This window comes from Carassius auratus, unplaced genomic scaffold (genome assembly GCF_003368295.1).
Source record: "Carassius auratus strain Wakin unplaced genomic scaffold, ASM336829v1 scaf_tig00023401, whole genome shotgun sequence".
In the NCBI taxonomy this organism is placed as follows: Eukaryota; Metazoa; Chordata; class Actinopteri; order Cypriniformes; family Cyprinidae; genus Carassius; species Carassius auratus.
Window position 1 is genome coordinate 1 of NW_020525266.1, and position 17,790 is coordinate 17,790.

General features: G+C 43.7%; 1 protein-coding gene and 6 non-coding genes across 7 annotated transcripts; 6 read left to right on the forward strand and 1 right to left on the reverse strand.

Annotated features, from left to right (window-relative positions):
- Positions 1 to 3,458: 3,458 nt before the first annotated feature.
- trnaq-uug (transfer RNA glutamine (anticodon UUG)) lies at positions 3,459 to 3,530 on the forward strand. The gene has a single exon. It is a non-coding gene; the product is annotated as a tRNA-Gln (tRNA).
- A 2,063-nt stretch (positions 3,531 to 5,593) lies between these two features.
- Positions 5,594 to 7,676, forward strand: LOC113077863 (uncharacterized). The gene is made up of 5 exons (XM_026250131.1): positions 5,594 to 6,391; positions 6,485 to 6,568; positions 6,644 to 6,724; positions 6,844 to 6,901; positions 7,415 to 7,676. The coding sequence occupies exons 1-5, from the start codon at positions 5,641 to 5,643 to the stop codon at positions 7,488 to 7,490; spliced, it is 1,050 nt and encodes a 349-aa protein (XP_026105916.1). The 5' UTR covers positions 5,594 to 5,640; the 3' UTR covers positions 7,491 to 7,676.
- Positions 7,677 to 14,245: 6,569 nt separating this feature from the next.
- trnap-ugg (transfer RNA proline (anticodon UGG)) lies at positions 14,246 to 14,317 on the forward strand. Its single transcript has one exon. It is a non-coding gene; the product is annotated as a tRNA-Pro (tRNA).
- Positions 14,318 to 14,414: 97 nt separating this feature from the next.
- trnai-aau (transfer RNA isoleucine (anticodon AAU)) lies at positions 14,415 to 14,488 on the forward strand. The gene has a single exon. It is a non-coding gene; the product is annotated as a tRNA-Ile (tRNA).
- A 1,034-nt stretch (positions 14,489 to 15,522) lies between these two features.
- On the reverse strand, positions 15,523 to 15,595 carry trnaa-agc (transfer RNA alanine (anticodon AGC)). Its single transcript has one exon. It is a non-coding gene; the product is annotated as a tRNA-Ala (tRNA).
- An 814-nt stretch (positions 15,596 to 16,409) lies between these two features.
- Positions 16,410 to 16,481, forward strand: trnap-ugg (transfer RNA proline (anticodon UGG)). The gene has a single exon. It is a non-coding gene; the product is annotated as a tRNA-Pro (tRNA).
- A 97-nt stretch (positions 16,482 to 16,578) lies between these two features.
- trnai-aau (transfer RNA isoleucine (anticodon AAU)) lies at positions 16,579 to 16,652 on the forward strand. Its single transcript has one exon. It is a non-coding gene; the product is annotated as a tRNA-Ile (tRNA).
- Positions 16,653 to 17,790: the final 1,138 nt, after the last annotated feature.

Below are 17,790 nucleotides of genomic sequence, written 5' to 3' on the forward strand. Positions count from 1 at the left end.
TACAATAAGTTGTATGGCAGGAAATTGGTCCTAGCTTCACTCCACCTGCAGTATACACAGGTAAAAATATTTTGATAAATGCAGCTCATGAATGTAGCATGTTTTTGGTAAAATTACAAGTGCTTTTGGACAATATAATGTAATTTTGACATATCAGACGAAAAATTATACTACCAGATTTTATACATTATTCTGTGTTCTAGGTTTCAGGCGAAATAAAATCATAGTAGAATATAGAGTAATCCTGTCTTTTTTATGATACCCTCCTGAATTAGATATATATTGTTCATACAGAAGTGGACAACAAAATATTTACTGCATTTCTAAATAAACCTTCTGCATAATTTCCATTAAAAATGTTTCCTGTTACAAATATTTCCTCAGGGGAGCTCATTGGAGTACAGTACTTGTTGAGGCAGAATAGTCAGCCCCTGGAGGACATGTGCCCTACCTCTGATAGACCTCTCAATTGCTGGAGGAGATAGATGTGGAGGAGCAAGTGGAAAAGGATGAGGGTTTCATTGATTTCTTTGGAGAGGAAGCCACAGTGGCAAATCTTGTGGCATCAGATGACTTAGTCCTTTCAGGTCCACCAGTTCTACCAGCTGCACCAGTTCCCAGTGTCCAGGCTCCTACAGCTGCACCACTGCCCAGTGTCAAAATTCCACCACTGCCCAGTGTCCAAACTCCACCACTGCCCAGTGTCCAGACTCCACCATTGCCCAGTGTCCAGACTCCACCATTGCCCAGTGTCCAGACTCCACCACTGCCCAGTGTCCAAACTCCACCATTGCCCAGTGTCCAGACTCCACCACTGCCCAGTGTCCAGACTCCACCACTGCCCAGTGTCCAGACTCCACCACTGCCCAGTGTCCAGGCTCCACCACTGCTCAGAATCCGGGCTCCTTCAGCTGCACCACTGCCCAGTGTAGCTGCACCACTGCCCAATGTCCAGGCTCCACCACTGCTCAGAGTCTGGGCTCCTTCAGCTGCACCAGTGCCCAGTGTCCAGTCTCCACCACTGCTCAGAGTCCGGGCTCCTTCAGCTGCACCACTGCCCAGTGTCCAGGCTCCACCATTGTTCACAGTCCGGGCTACTTCAGCTGCACCAGTGCCCAGTGTCCAGGCTCCACCACTGCTCAGAGTCCGGGCTCCTTCAGCTGCACCACTGCCCAGTGTCCAGGCTCCACCACTGCTCAGAGTCCGGGCTCCTTCAGCTGCACCACTGCCCAGTGTAGCTGCACCAGTGTCCAGTGTCCAGGCTCCACCACTGCTCAGAGTCCGGGCTCCTTCAACTGCACCAGTGCCCAGTGTAGCTGCACCACCTCTCAGTGTCCAGGCTCCACCATTGTTCACAGTCCGGGCTCCTTCAGCTGCACCAGTGCCCAGTGTCCAGGATTCACCATTGTTCACAGTCCGGGCTCCTTCAGCTGCACCAGTACCCAGTGTCCAGGATCCTTTAGATACACCAGTGCCCTCAGCAATGGTAAAATTTCCTTTTCTATACGAATTGTCACTCATTTAATTATCTGCCATTAAGCAGTAAACTTACTTAACAGCATGTAAATACCTAACCAACAGTTATATATTTCCAGGCTGTTGACGAACACTGCATTCCTGGAATGGACCGGGTGGATGCGTTGGCAGAGTGTCTGGGGGAGCTGCGCACACAGACAAGCCTCACACTTACCAACCAACAAGTTGCGACCATTGTGGGTCTGTGGCAGAACCTGGACAAATTTGATAAAGACAGGGTGGTGTATGCTGCTCGTCATCAAGACAGGCTACTTACAGGACGTTTTAGGTCCCAAAAAAAGAAAGCTGTCTTCACTCCTGGTGTCGACAGCACAAAAAGGTGTGTTTTGGGTTCTAGCAGCTCTCCAGCACAGTGGCCTAATTGCTGTCGCCTTGTTGAAATGATTTTCATAAGGTTATGTAACAACTTTAAAGTTAAGCAACTTCAATCTGGCCATCAGCCGTACACCTTCAGCGTTCAGCCACGTCCAGCCAGCTAAGGACAATTTGTCCCAGGCCGACAGCACCACACCCATTGGTTCCTGACACACCCACTGCCCCTGTTGTGTCTCAGATGTTTCTGGTGCCCTGCCCAGCCCCATTTTCCACCATTAACCCTGGAGCAATTTCCTCTGAGCCACCTGCAAATGACACAGCCACTCCAACCAAACGATCGTACAATCGCACTGTAAAAGCAAATTCGTGCAGAATGTGTGGCCAATTTCGTACTCAAGAAACTGGCCATAGCCAGTACAAAGGCAAAATATATTGCCCTAATAAAGAAACAATTACGAAGGAGCAGTGGTTACAGATTATGAGAAGATAACTCATTTATTTATGTGTGATACATTCATTTTGTTCTCTTGGTTGGATCTGTTCTGTTTTTTATCTTCCAGCCATATTTAATGTTAAAGAGTTATACTGTGCACTTTTTTTATCTTGTATTATTATTATTATTATTATTATTATTATAAACATGTGGGTATGTATGTGAATACACTATAATACATATGGAAATATATATACATATTAAATAAAGTTAAACTATTTATTATTATTATTATTATAGAAAGGTTTATGTGTAGAGGAAGCAGTATAAAGTAAAATACCAAAATGTGTAGATTTTGATGTATATATTTATATATTTTTTGTACTTATTTTATATAGCGTGTGCACTTAAAATTCTTAATTTTATATTGAATTTAGTACTTTTCCTACATTTTTTAAAATATGTATATAGTTAATAAATATATTTCTCTTTGACTGGTGTGTTGTATTTATTTGTTTTATTGAATGTAATGACATTCAGTTTACAGTTAAATTCAGTGTCACGTGTAGCTTTGCAGTAAGTAATATGATACAATAAAGTGTGAATGCCGTAATAAGGAGGTTATTTTGTCCCTACTGCCACAGAAAATGATTGCCTTAATAAATGCACTTGGACTAATGATAATGATAATGAGGATAAAATAAAAATCAATTTTAAAAACGAAAGAATCATTAAATCAAAAACATTACTGTCAAAATCAATCTTAGAAACGAAACAATAATTAATTTCAAATACATTACTTTTAAAATCAAACTTGGACACGAAACAATCGATTTATGATTTTTAACAAATACACGCATAACTTTATGTGACAGCGTGGATTCGAACCTGCGATTTCCTGAATTTCTCGGCCTTCTCTTCCTCCCTCTCCCCTCTTCACCCCCTTCTTATACAGACAATTGTTCCCCAGCTATGGCGGAGTTGGGAGAGCGTTAGACTGAAGATCTAAAGGTTCCTGGTTCGATCCCGGGTTTCGGCAAAATCTCCCACTCTTTTCCGTTTTTTGAGGCGGGCCAGTGACCAAAAATCACTGGGTTCCAACTTCTCTGTATAACTGCTTCCCCACTGCCACGGAGCTATCTTTTTCCCAGTTGGCCACCAAACAAGCAGTTTCGGTTCCATGGTGTAATGGTCAGCACTCTGGACTTTGAATCCAGCGATCTGAGTTCAAATCTCGGTGGAACCTGTGTGCTTTCTTGCCGCAGGAAAAGAAAAAAACAGCACTAGTTTGGCACTGGTGACAGTCTTTGTGGCCCTGTGAGCAACGGCTGCTCCAGGTAAGGTTTCATGGTGTAATGGTTAGCACTCTGAATCCAGTGATCTGAGTTCAAATCGCGGTGGGACCGCTTTTTGCAACCAATTTGCGCAGGACCATGTCTGAAATACTTTTTGGCAGCTTTGAGTCCAAAAAAATTAACTAACGTAGAGACTGTGGCAGCATTGCATCGATGCCCAGTCGGTCTCTTTAGGGCAGTGGTTCTCAAACCTGTCCTGGAGGCACCCCTGCGCTGCACAGTTTGATTGTCTGCCTTATTAGACACACCCAAATAAGGTCTTGCGGTCTCTATCAATGAGTTGATGATTTGAAACAGGTGTGATAGATGAGGGAAACATTCAAAATGTGTAGGGCAGGGGTGCCTCCAGGACAGGTTTGAAAACCACTGCTTTAGGGAACTGTGTGTAAAATGGCAATGTTTTGCAACCAATTTGCACAGGACCATGTCTGAAATACTTTTTGGCAGCTGTGAGACCCAAAAAAAGCTAACGTGGGAGTGTCGCAGCATTGCGTCAGTGCTAGACACACCCAAATCAGGTCTTGCAGTCTCTATTAATGAGCTGATGATTTGAAACGGGTGTGTTAGATGAGGGGAAATGCAAAATGTGCAGGGCAGGGATGCCTCCAGGACAGGATTGAAAACCACTGATTTAGGGATGTGTGAGTAAAAGGGCATGAGCCAACTTGGAGAATGCGGGCATCGATCCCGCTACCTCTCGCACGCCTACTGCTTTCCACCAACTGAGCCGAAGTAAGCCCAAAGTAAGCCCACATGAACCAATCGCGTTTCACCTGTGGCTTACTTTTGACAAATCGCGTTTCGCCTGTGGCTTACTTTTGATTAATCGCGTTTCTCTTCCGTTGATTACTTTCCTCCAATCGCGTTTCTCTTCCGTTGATTACTTTCCTCCAATCGCGTTTCTCTTCCGTTGATTACTTTCCTCCAATCGCGTTTCTCTTCCGTTGATTACTTTCCTCCAATCGCGTTTCTCTCCCGTGGCCTCCTTTTGACCAATCGCCGGTCGTTGTCATTGTCATCTTTGTTAAAGGTAAGGCTATTACTTCATTCATTGAAAACTGGTCATTATTGGTTAATATACAGTGTGTATTTTTTGAAAACGAATCGTGTCAGTATAGCTAGCTAGCATACAGTTCATCCTTTCTTCAGTACCTGTGAACCTGTAACTTTTCACATGATAAATGATCAGATAAGTTAAAGTTATCGACCGTCAGCTAATTAAGCTATGCTACTGTCAACAATGATGTGTGTATTGTCTAAGAAGTCATGGTTTCTGGGTCCTATGAATGAAAATATCGATTAAACTATTTACATTTACATTTGGTTATAACACATAATAACACACACACATTTTGATTGTAAAAATCGTTACCAAATTGTTGTGGAGATATGGAAAAATGCATTTACCAAGAAATAAATGTATATTTTCTAAAATAATATAATAATGACTTTTTTATAAATAAAACATTGAGAGTCTTAACTAAAAACAAACAAAAAAGGCCAAATGTATCCATATGAGCAAAAGTATATGGGAATAGTGCTCATTTTAATTTGGGTAGACCAGAAAGTTAAAAACACTGAAAAATGGCTGAGATTTTAAGAGGTAAAAGCACCTGGTGTAACCCTGGGGTAAGATGACCACTTTTGAAGTATTATATATTTAATGTAATATTTTATAGCCTGGTGTGTGTAGTCATGGTTTAAGATGAAAGCATTGGAAATAAAAGGAAATTTCAGACTTCATACTGACATTACATATTTTATATGTCAGGGATTCCTGTCCTTTGTAGAAAACTCATCTTCAGGACAGTTTATGTCATGGCCAAGTTTATTACCACAGTAATATAGTTTATGCGTAGCTTGTTAAATTATTGTTACACACTTAACATACAGGTGTCTTTCAGATTGCAAAAGATAGTAGTCTTTTTCTGATTTTCATTCCAGAAAATGTATGCATATCCCTCTTTTCAACGCCAATCGGCAACATCAAGCCGACTCCTCATGGCGCCTTCGGCGGAGGCGAAGCGCCTTGAAAATTTGGAGTCTGGAAGGGCCAAACCTAAGGAGGAGGTGCTGTCAGAGGCCAGTACTTTTGTCAGCACGAACGGTGGAGACCCCAGTGACCAGTTTTTAGTACTGGCTCACTGCAAACTTCAGTTTGGGAAGTACCAGGGCCAGAGATTTAGATGGCTCCTGGAAAACTCTCTGGGGTATGCCGTGTATTTGGTGCTCAGCATTTCCACTGAGACAGCGCAGGCAACACCCCTGTCACAAAATAAACAACTGTTCCTACAGTACACTTCTCAAATTAGAGAGATGGCAGAAGAAGTGGAAAAGTATCAGAGGAAGCAGGAAATGCAGGCAGAAGCCCGGGCAACTGGAGACCAGGGCTGCTTGATGGTGGAGTTTGGTGACTTCCAGGGCCGCTCCATGAAAGATGTTTATGAGGACCAGAGCAAGGAGGCTCAAGCCCTCATCAGGTACCTCATTAAGGCAGATGCCAGGCCCAAAACCAACATGGCCATTTTCAAGACATATGTCCTGAAAAGACGGGCTTCTGCTGTGGTCACCAGCGTACGTCAGCCTGCACCTCACGCTGCAACCTCCAGTGCTTCTGCAACCACTGCACCTCCACCTGCACCTATCCAAACTGGTGTACAGAAGACCGCAACTGTGAAAGCGCTGTTGGCGCGTGGCAAAAATTTGTCTCCTTCACAGCTGGCGAAAAAACTCACGTCACCAGTTAAACCCTGTGAGTAGGAGTGTGAATATAGAATTTTACCTACAGCATTTCTTCATATATTAATTTATCATTATGGCAAACTTGTCAACTTGCTGTTTCCAGATCCATTATTGCAGTCCACTTTACCTCCTCCAGCAGCAGAACCCCCAGCCAAACATTTGACCCCGATACAGCTTTTCGCTACTGGTAAGTAAGCACCATCTTACATATGTTTGTCTCTGTGTATTGTTCACAATGATAGTTTTAACATTTGTGCTCCAGGCAAGTCCGTTCCCACTGCTGAAGATGACGATGAGGAGCTGGTATTTGCTGCATCACAATGTGAAGCACAGCTAAATACAGGTGTGGCATATGACACAAATGCAAATATTACAAGAATGTTTTGTAAAAACACAATGAGAAGCGTTATTTCTTGGGGGAAAATAATCAACATTTTAAAATATTTTTTGTTTACAATACAGAATTATGTCATGTCATGCCTCAAGCGGGATGCTTTCTTGAGTGCACTTCTTCAAAACCGTAAGGATGTCCAAAGGTGTCAGTGTATTTATTTGCGTTTCCGAACTTACCCGTTGTTAGATAATCACTAGATAACTTTTTCACACCGCTTGCTCTTCTCACTCACTCTTCATCTCCCCCTGAGCAGACAGGATGGTGGAGATTCATTGTTCTAATGATTAGAGGAACAGTTTTTCCTTACTCTATCTGTGTGTATGCTTCATGTCCGTGGGCTTCGTTGCTTTACACTTAATTCATCACACCACATTTTCCTTCCTCCATTCCATCTGATCCTCATTCTCAGTCAGCTGCACTGATTCCATTCTCCTTAAATTAATAAAGTGTATGCTGGGTTATGTGCTTCCTTAACACTAGTACCACTTTCTTCACTCTCGTTCCTAAAAATAACATAATAATTATGAATACTTGTCCAAAAATTGTGCTTTGCAGGTTGTTTGTGCGCTGCATTTATGGCATATTACTATCAAATGCAACAGTCATCCTTATTGTTTTTTTTTTTTACTATTCACTCAGAGGACTGTGCTGCTCCATCTCCATCAGTGGAAACTGCCAAGGCACCAGCTCCTTCACATCACCGGCCACCAGCTGAGCTTCCAAGTCACTGGAAAGATCAACTTCCACCTTTCCAGCATGAGTGGATCCGGAACACACTGTTTAAGGCCAACCCACGAACCGGCAAGCCAGAACTAGTGTCCCAGCTGAAACTTTGGTGGTATCCTCCTCAGCCCCCTTTAATAAACACTCAGCCCCCTGCCTCACCTGACCTCTTCTTCTGTCGGCCCCTTTTCTTATGGATAACGCTGAAGATGTGGTTATTTCCTCTCGTCTGTGTTCGCCCAGACTGTGGTAGGCACAGACTAACTGCGGCAGGAATTTACCGTACCGTGCGTAAGGTCTTGGACATCGACGGGTGGTATGACCTTGCCACTGAGTATCTGGAGTGCAAACGCTGCAAAAAGAAATATCCTGCCTGGTCCGAGGACATCCTAGGACAGCTGGATATGGGCCACCGCAGTCAGTTTCCAGCTTTGCTGACATACAGGTAATTCATAATGACAATCATTCATTATTAGGTGCTTTTATGTGGGTTATTTTTTACCAGCTAAAGCATTTGCATGATTATACTGTTGTTTCCTTAGATACTCATGTGACAACCGGGTGCTGAGGATGATGAGGGAGAGGACACTGGGCAACAGTGTGACTCAGCTTTACAGGAAGCTGATGGAACAGCACAGTGAGGCATGGACACAGCGTGTCTTGCAGTACCTGACTGCCTGTGAACCATTCACAAGGTCCTCCCTTGTGCAGCCTCCTGTGTTTGCTGATCCTCCACTTTTACCTGCTTTGCCTAAACCTAAGTGGCTGTTAGCCGTGTATGCCAGGGATGTTCTGGGGCGACTGCACGAGGTCAAGGCCAAATTAACATCTGTCTTTGGCTGTGTTCTCAAGATGGATTCGACAAAAAAGGTATCAAAGCCCTGTTTATATCCAGAAATTTGCCAGATATGGATATGGCACGGATATGGCACAGATATGGCACATTTTTTTTACTCTTTTATTTTTCCCAATAGGTCACAAAGAAACTTGCCGGTGCTGCTTCAGGAACAGCTGCCTGGTGCACAAATGTCGGAAACGAACACGGCCAGGTCCTTGTCTCTGTGCTGACAGCTGCCGAGGGACATGGACTGGACTCCATGGCAGCTGGTCTGATGAAACGCTACCGAGAGGCAGGAGAGGCAGCCCCAAAAGTGATGTACGTGGACAGGGACTGCTGCAGTCAGTACGGCCAATCGCGGGTGAAGATCATGTTTTTGGAGTGGGATGAGCTTGTAGTGCGCCTCGACATCTGGCACTTCATGCGGCGATTTGCTGCAGGTGTCACGACAGAGGCTCATCCGCTCTATGGGATCTTCATGGCACGTCTGTCCACGTGCATCTTTCAGTGGGATCCAGAGGATGTGGCTGCTCTTCGCTCCGCAAAAGAGGGTGACCTGGCGGCAAAGAAGACTGGCCACATCTCAGAAAAGGCGGTCAGTGCTCGCATTACCCGGAGGGAGTTGGCACTGCACTGCCGGAGGAGGACCAGGGGGGTGGAGGAGACCACCAGATTGATTGGGTCACTGATTGATCAGTTTGACAGTGCGGATGGGAAGGACACCCTGGGAGTTCCTCTGCTGGACCACGAACGGATCCAGCAGATATGGAAGGAACAGCGCAAGCACGTCCAGTGTATCCAAGACCCAGAGGACTTTCCGCTGTACATGAAGACAGGGACACTGAAGAAAGGCGGCGTGGAGCTGTGCTGCTACAGGTGTGCTCGTGGCTCTACCTCCTTGGAGTCATTCCACCTCCACCTGAACCGTTTTATTCCAGGTATTACATGCATATGGATTATTCATTTTTCTGTAGAAAATATAAGCACTGTAACTGCTTCCATCACTTTAAAGTAATGCCGCATTAATAAATGTCACACTCTACATTATACTTTTTAATGTCATAAGCATTGACAAAGCTGTCTTTACTAACAAGTCACTAGTAACACATGACTAAGTTACAATCATTTTTAATATAGTTACAAAACTCTATTAAATGTAGTATACAAATTACTTCAGAGCACCTTATGTGTAGTACATATATTGTACATATGTGACACATAAAACCCTTTTTTATATATTTTTTGATATTATTTAACTTTTAGGAACCAGTGCCAGCGATGCGCATTTTCAGGCCTATCTCCTTGAGGGCTTGATGCGTTGGAATGATGACCGAATGGAAGACGCCATAAAACGGGCGTCCTCCATTCGGACATATGGCAGTGCCATGAGCGAGGCTGTTGACCGGCTTAGCCGAACAGTCTTTGGGAAGCCCTGGGATGAGCGCTATCGCCCTCCTGGAGCATATACAGGTAAGACATTTAATTATTTCTTTTGCAATATTCTATTAAGTTATTAGAGTATTAGAGCCTCCAATGTACTTGATCAATTATTAAGAACACTTTTTTTATTATTTTATTATTGTAGGTGAATTGCTGGGAATCGAGTACCTTTACAGCCAGACTGGCAAAACACTGACTCCAGTGCTCCAGAACCCAGAGGAGGAAGACCGGTTGGTGGAGGAGGTTGATGATCAGGACCTGCTAGATGAGGGGTTTGAGGAAGAGAGCATGGAGGACATCACAGTTCCAGTGCTGTATGAGGATGACCCCTGCCTCAGAAACACCCCCTCATCTTTGCCTCTGCCTCAGTCCCCACCATCACTGGCTGAGCCGTCCACATCATCTGGAGGAGAGGGACAGCATCTCGCCCCTGCCTCTTCAGTGCTGTCACAGACATCTGACACTGGAAGCAGTGTCTCCGGCGAGGCTCAGGTACGACACTCTAAGGGCTTTATTTCGTTTCAGTCTCGTTTTATTCCACATACACTACAAGCAAGTTTTTTTTTTTGTTTTTTTTTACTTTATTATTATTATTATTATTATAAGGTTAAAAATAGCTTCTAGAGATTTTTGTTTAGGTTTCTTTGATGAATAGAAAGTTCAGTGTATATTGTAAGATTATAAATGTCTTTATCATCAATTTAATGCGTCCTTGCTAAATAAAAGTATTAATTTCTATAATTTAATAATAAATATATAATGATTTAAATGTTCTGACTCCACACTTTTGAAGGGTATAGTGTATAATATTAAAAAAGCTTTTTATTACAGATAAATTCTTATCTTGGATCCTTCTATTCATCAAAGAATCTTGAACAAAATGTACACAACTGTTTTAAATATTGATAATAATATCAATAAAAAAAGGTTTCTAGAACAACAAATTTCTGAAGATCATGTGACACTGAAGACTGGAGGAATGATGCTGAAAATACAGCTGTGCATCACAGGAATAAATTACACTTTAAACTATATTCAAATAGAAAGCATTTTTATTTTAAATAGTAAAATTATTTCACAATATAATGGCTTTTGCTGTATTTTGAATAAAATAAATGCAGGCTTGTTGAGCAGAATTCTTTAAAAAATGTCAAAAATATTTCTGTTCAAAGGCTTTTGACTGGAAGTGTATATTAACACTAATCTGCATTTACTAGGGAGCAGTCATTGGACCTGATGGCATCGCTGGGTGGGACAAGGTCCAGGATCTGGCTGGTTTCCTGGTGGGTCTTCGTGAGGCTCCTTACCTCACCGACCTGCAGGTTACAGAGGCCATCCAGCTGTGGACCGCTCTCCCTGATGTTGATAAACAGCGGGTCAACTATCAGCCTCGACATCAGCCTCAGCTGACACATGGGCGCTTTAAGGCACCGAAGCGGTCCGGAGTCACACCGGGTGTGGAGAGTGTGAAACGGTGTCTGATTGGACATCCTGGGGGTCCAGCACAGTGGCCCAGCACCAGCCGCTTGGTTGAGGCCATTTGTATGAAGCTGTGTGCTTTACACAAGTCACCGACCAAGAAGGCTGGAGTTTCCACCCCCAGGTGGTCTAAAATCCTTTCGGATTACCACCACATCCGAGAGCTGGTGCTTAACAATCAAAGGCTGATGGATGAAACAATGATCCAACTGTTTGAGCTGAACCAGAGGACACTCATTCAGTGGTAAGCAAGGCACATTATTTGGTTCCAGTGAACTGAATACTTCTGTACACACACACAAATACACATATATATATATATATATATATATATATATATATTTTACAAGTAATTTACTTTCAGGTTTCAACGGCAGCAGAAGAATCAGGAATTGAGTGTCCTCGTCCAGGGACTGACTCCATCTGACCCAATAGATGTGGCTGATGTGCAGCTTCCTCTGCCGAGGGAAAAATTGGATGACGTGCCATCAACATCAGGCCCAAAACATCAATTTATCCTTCCGCCAAATCGAGAAGGACAGGCTCCAATTCTGCGACCGGGTCGCCGGCCCGCTGCTGCCAAAAGGGAGTGCCCTATCGCACCCGTCCCCACAGCAGCAGGAGTTGTGCAGCCCATTTCAGCACCTGGGTCACTGTTAGGCACACTAGTGCTTAACCCAGACATGACTGTGTCAATAGTGATTCCATCTGCTGGTGCTTTGACATCCGGTCCAGGCCCAGCTCCGCCTGCTCCAGTGCCTGCTCCAGTGCCTGCTCCAGTGTCTGCTCCAGTGTCTGCTCCAGTGTCTGCTCCAGTGCCTGCTCAAGTGCCTGCTCAAGTGCCTGCTCAAGTGCCTGCTCAAGTGCCTGCTCCAGTGCCTGCTCAAGTGCCTGCTCAAGTGCCTGCTCCAGTGCCTGCACCAGTGTCTGCTCCAGTGCCTGCTCCAGTGCCTGCTCAAGTGTCTGCTCCAGTGTCTGCTCCAGTGCCTGCTCCAGTGCCTGCTCCAGCGCCTGCTCCAGCGCCTGCTCCAGCCCCTGCTCCAGCGCCTGCTCCAGCGCCTGCTGCTCCTGTGTCCCGTTACACCCAGAGGAACAGGCGCCGGAGGGCCCTGGAGACGGAAAGCGGAGTCCATAAGAGGAAGTATGTGCGAGGGGTTACTTTTAACACATGCAGCAAATGTGGGCAGCCCAAAACTAAAGAGTTTGGTCATAGCCGATATGGGAATGCCACATTTTGCTCACGCTCCTCTAATGGAAAAACTTTAGATGATTGGTTGGCAGAACAGCCGCAGGCGAAATAAATGACAAACTCCGCCTCCATTGTAAATAATGTGTATATTTTGTATATATTATATGGGCCCACTCTTTTCATATATATTTTTTTATATAAGTAGTACATAATATCTTTCCTGTATATATAAATATTGTTTATATTATATGGGCCCACTCTTTTCATAATTTTTTTTATATTGTGTGTATGTATGTGTGTGTGTTCATTTTAATAAAACATTTTGTATATATTACTTGGGCCCACTCTTTCGTATTGTGCTTTTTATATTCTGTGTATGTACAGTATGTGTTTGTACTAATTTTAATAGAACATTTTTTGATAAGATAAAAAAAATCTGCTAAATCATATCAATCAAATCATATCCACACACACAAAACGTATTTGAAGAAACGTTTTTTATTAATTTTATTTAAACACAAACATTTAAATACACACACACAAATCTATGTAATATAAAATCAATCAATTGTATGTCATAGATAACAAAATAAAAGTCTCGGTTTATTGCATGCTTAAAAATACACGTCGAGGACATATGACGTCACGGCTCATCCGAGAGAGCACGGGATCGAATCCAGGCCGCGGAGGGTAGAGTTGTCTCACATGTAATTAAAACTCTTCAAAACGAAGAGAAATATACCCCGAGTATTGCAGCAGGGGAAATCTTTCGGCGTTTTCACGTGTTCTGCGTCTTTTTCGCTTGCGGGCGGGGCTCAAAGATTGGACCCCTTCCTTTGCGCAGCGAGCGCTCTACCATTTGAGCTAATTCCCCTGGCCTTTCAAGAATGACGAGCATAGCTGCGAATGACCGGCTTGATGCAAAGAGGCCGTCCCTCCTCTGGGCTTGCACCTTTGCACTGGCCGCGATTGTGTTGTTGAATTAACAAAGAGATTTAGCTTTTGTGTTAAAGGACCTTCTCGGTCTTGTTACGCCAGTATGCATGTGCGGATTCTTGTATTATGCAGACTACCTTGCATCACTCGGGTCACGCAGACAACTTCTCACCTCTTTTTTCTCACACTGACTTAAAGAATAAGGAAGCGGTTCTCCATTCCAGTCCTCGCTCCCCAAAGGTCTGCATATTTTGCATGTCTCTCTTTGTTAGCACACCTGATTCGGATAATCAGCTCATTAGAAGTGAGCTCCTTGCGATTGACATGGTCCCTACACAGTGTTCATTGCTCCCCACTCCCTGAGCAGGGGAAATCCGTCGAAGTTTACTTCACTTTGGAACATTGGTTCACGGATTTGCGCTGCGCAACGTCTTCACACATGGACAAGTGTGACATCATATACCTCTGTACACCTCTGTGTTAGTCACTTTGAACTGAACGTACACATACGCTTTGAACTTGAATCACGGAGGGATGTCATGTGATGTCCACTTCTCAGGGCACTTACGTTTGAATGGAACAAATGTCTGAAGCTATACGAGAAACATACAAAATGTGAAGAGCAGGGGGCTCGAGGACTGGAATTGAGAACCGCTGGTCTAAGTGACATCTGACAGTTTCAGCTGTCCTCCCTAACATCCCTCTACATGTTAGATACAGCCACATTTTTAGGTCAGTTAAGAGGCCAACTTGCGTTCGTTAGCCTTTAACACTGTCTCGAGGTCTTTGATTGCTTCCACGTTAGTTCATGTTCCTTCTTTTATTGATGCTGCAGTAGCTCTTTTTTCTCTGCACAGCACAGGAAGGCTAGTTGGTCTAGGGGTATGATTCTCGCTTTGGGTGCGAGAGGTCCCAGGTTCAAATCCCGGACGAGCCCTTGGTCGGGATAAAACGTGAAGCTTTGTTGTCTCGTTGCGTTCATTAACATTGAGGCAGTTTTTTATTCAATCGGGTAGAGACAGATGGCGAAGGGAGGCCGGTTAGCTCAGCTGGTTAGAGCGTGGTGCTAATAATGCCAAGGTTGCGTGTTCGATCCCCGTACTGGCCAGCTGTTTTTATTGTCTGGGGGCTCATCTCTGCTCTGCTCTTCTCCTGTGACAAAGAGTAGGGTGATCTCACTGAAATCCCTGCTTGCTAAGCAGGAGCTTGTTGTGGCCGAAATAGCTCAGTTGGGAGAGCGTTAGTTTGAATCCAGCGATCTGAGTTCGAATCTCGGTGGAACCTGTGTGCTTTCTTGCCGCAGGAAAAGAAAAAAACAGCACTAGTTTGGCACTGGTGACAGTCTTTGTGGCCCTGTGAGCAACGGCTGCTCCAGGTAAGGTTTCATGGTGTAATGGTTAGCACTCTGAATCCAGTGATCCGAGTTCAAATCGCGGTGGGACCACTTTTTGCAACCAATTTGCGCAGGACCATGTCTGAAATACTTTTTGGCAGCTTTGAGTCCAAAAAAATTAACTAACGTAGAGACTGTGGCAGCATTGCATCGGTGCTCAGTTGGTCTCTTTAGGGCAGTGGTTCTCAAACCTGTCCTGGAGGCACCCCTGCCCTGCACAGTTTGATTGTCTGCCTTATTAGACACACCCAAATAAGGTCTTGCGGTCTCTATCAATGAGTTGATGATTTGAAACAGGTGTGATAGATGAGGGAAACATTCAAAATGTGTAGGGCAGGGGTGCCTCCAGGACAGGTTTGAAAACCACTGCTTTAGGGAACTGTGTGTAAAATGGCAATGTTTTGCAACCAATTTGCACAGGACCATGTCTGAAATACTTTTTGGCAGCTGTGAGCCCCAAAAAAAGCTAACGTGGGAGTGTCGCAGCATTGCGTCAGTGCTCAGTCGGTCTCTTTAGGGCAATGGTTTTCAAACCTTTTCCTGGAGGCAACCCTGTCCTGAACATTTCGTATGTCTCCCTTATTAGACACACCCAAATCAGGTCTTGCAGTCTCTATTAATGAGCTGATGATTTGAAACTGGTGTGTTAGATGAGGGGAAATGCAAAATGTGCAGGGCAGGGATGCATCCAGGACAGGATTGAAAACCACTGATTTAGGGATGTGTGAGTAAAAGGGCAGGAGCCAACTTGGAGAATGCGGGCATCGATCCCGCTACCTCTCGCATGCTAAGCGAGCACTCTACCATTTGAGCTAATTCCCCTGGTCTTTCAAGAATGACGAGCATAGCTGCGAATGACCGGCTTGATGCAAAGAGGCCGTCCCTCCTCTGGGCTTGCACCTTTGCACTACCTTGCATCACTCGGGTCACGCAGACAACTTCTCACCTCTTTTTCTCACACTGACTTAAAGAATAAGGAAGCGGTTCTCCATTCCAGTCCTCGCTCCCCAAAGGTCTGCATATTTTGCATGTCTCTCTTTGTTAGCACACCTGATTTGGATAATCAGCTCATTAGAAGTGAGCTCCTTGCGATTGACATGGTCCCTACACAGTGTTCATTGCTCCCCACTCCCTGAGCAGGGGAAATCCGTCGAAGTTTACTTCACTTTGGAACATTGGTTCACGTATTTGCGCTGCGCAACGTCTTCACACATGGACAAGTGTGACATCATATACCTCTGTATACCTCTGTGTTAGTCACTTTGAACTGAACGTACACATACGCTTTGAACTTGAATCACGGAGGGATGTCGTGATGTCCACTTCTCAGGGCACTTACGTTTGAATGGAACAAATGTCTGAAGCTATACGAGAAACATACAAAATGTGAAGAGCAGGGGGCTCGAGGACTGGAATTGAGAACCGCTGGTCTAAGTGACATCTGACAGTTTCAGCTGTCCTCCCTAACATCCCTCTACATGTTAGATACATCCACATTTTTATGTCAGTTAAGAGGCCAACTTGCGTTCGTTAGCCTTTAACACTGTCTCGAGGTCTTTGATTGCTTCCACGTTAGTTCATGTTCCTTCTTTTATTGATGCTGCAGTAGCTCTGTTTTCTCGGTCCAGCACAGGAAGGCTAGTTGGTCTAAGGGTATGATTTTCGCTTTGGGTGCGAGAGGTCCCGGGTTCAAATCCCGGACGAGCCCTTGGTCGGGATAAAACGTGAAGCTTTGTTGTCTCGTTGCGTTCATTAACATTGAGGCAGTTTTTTATTCAATCGGGTAGAGACAGATGGCGAAGGGAGGCCGGTTAGCTCGGCTGGTTAGAGCGTGGTGCTAATAAGGCCAAGGTCGCGGGTTCGATCCCCGTACTGGCCAGCTGTTTTTATTGTCTGAGGGCTCATCTCTGCTCTGCTCTTCTCCTGTGACAAAGAGTAGGGTGATCTCACTGAAATCCCTGCTTGCTAAGCAGGAGCTTGTTGTGGCCGAAATAGCTTTACCTGACAACCACAAGTCTGTAAAATTAATCCAATAGTATGCCGACTTCTATCTTTTAAAAACCAATCACGTTATGACCTCTATCTTTTGAAAACCAATCATGTTACGACTTCTATCTTTTAAAAACCAATCACGTTACGACTTCTATCTTTTATAAATCAATCACGTTGCGATCTCTATTTTTCCGCGTCCAATGAAATGGCAAGGTCTATTTCTCATACACCAATCACGCACGTCCTCGCCAATTGCATGTAATCTCCGCTCAGGTAACGTTAAATTATTTACATTCCGCTCATGTATGTTATTTATATCTTGATATGAATGAAATGGTTTAGGATTTTTGTTCTTTACGAATAGCAAGATTGGCCATGTAAATTAGCCTATGATTACCCCTTGATACTACGTAACGTCAACTGTCACTGATGTGTAAATACTATTACGACCGGAGCTAACGTAACTGTAAATATGTCGAATTTAACCGATTAACAAGTTTTCTCAATGAAAAAAAAAAGCTTTTTATTTAATTGTCATAAGGTTCCACAGCTTTTTCCAAATGCGGCATTTGAACACACAAAATAAATTTGGAAAATGTTAATGTTTTGTTTAACTTTTACACGTATGTTATATGTTTGTACATATGTTATGACCAGTCAAAAGAAGTGAATGGATAAGTTTATACATTCAGGTTCATGCCCTTATCACATGGACACAGTTGAAAGACCACAATATGTTTAATCTGAGTATTTGTTTTAGTCAAATTAATCCATAATGCTATATATTTATTTATTTATTTATACTCATAAACGTGTTGTATGAGCCTAGGTCATTGAGACATACAGTCATAATAGAAAGATCTATCACAACTTGTTAAGACTCTAATTGTTCTTATACTTTTGTTCTTGTTATAATCTTATTATATGTATTTTTTTATATTTGTACAAACATACACACATAGATACAAACATACATATATATATATATATATATATATATATATATATATATATATATATATATA

Bases quoted from the DNA above. Each gene is read 5' to 3' on its own strand.
- LOC113077863 (XM_026250131.1), top strand. From the start codon at position 5,641: ATGGCGCCTTCGGCGGAGGCGAAGCGCCTTGAAAATTTGGAGTCTGGA. The intron at 6,392-6,484 runs GTGAGTAGGAGT...TGCTGTTTCCAG, and splicing joins CACGTCACCAGTTAAACCCT to ATCCATTATTGCAGTCCACT. The intron at 6,902-7,414 runs GTAAGGATGTCC...CTATTCACTCAG, and splicing joins GAGTGCACTTCTTCAAAACC to AGGACTGTGCTGCTCCATCT.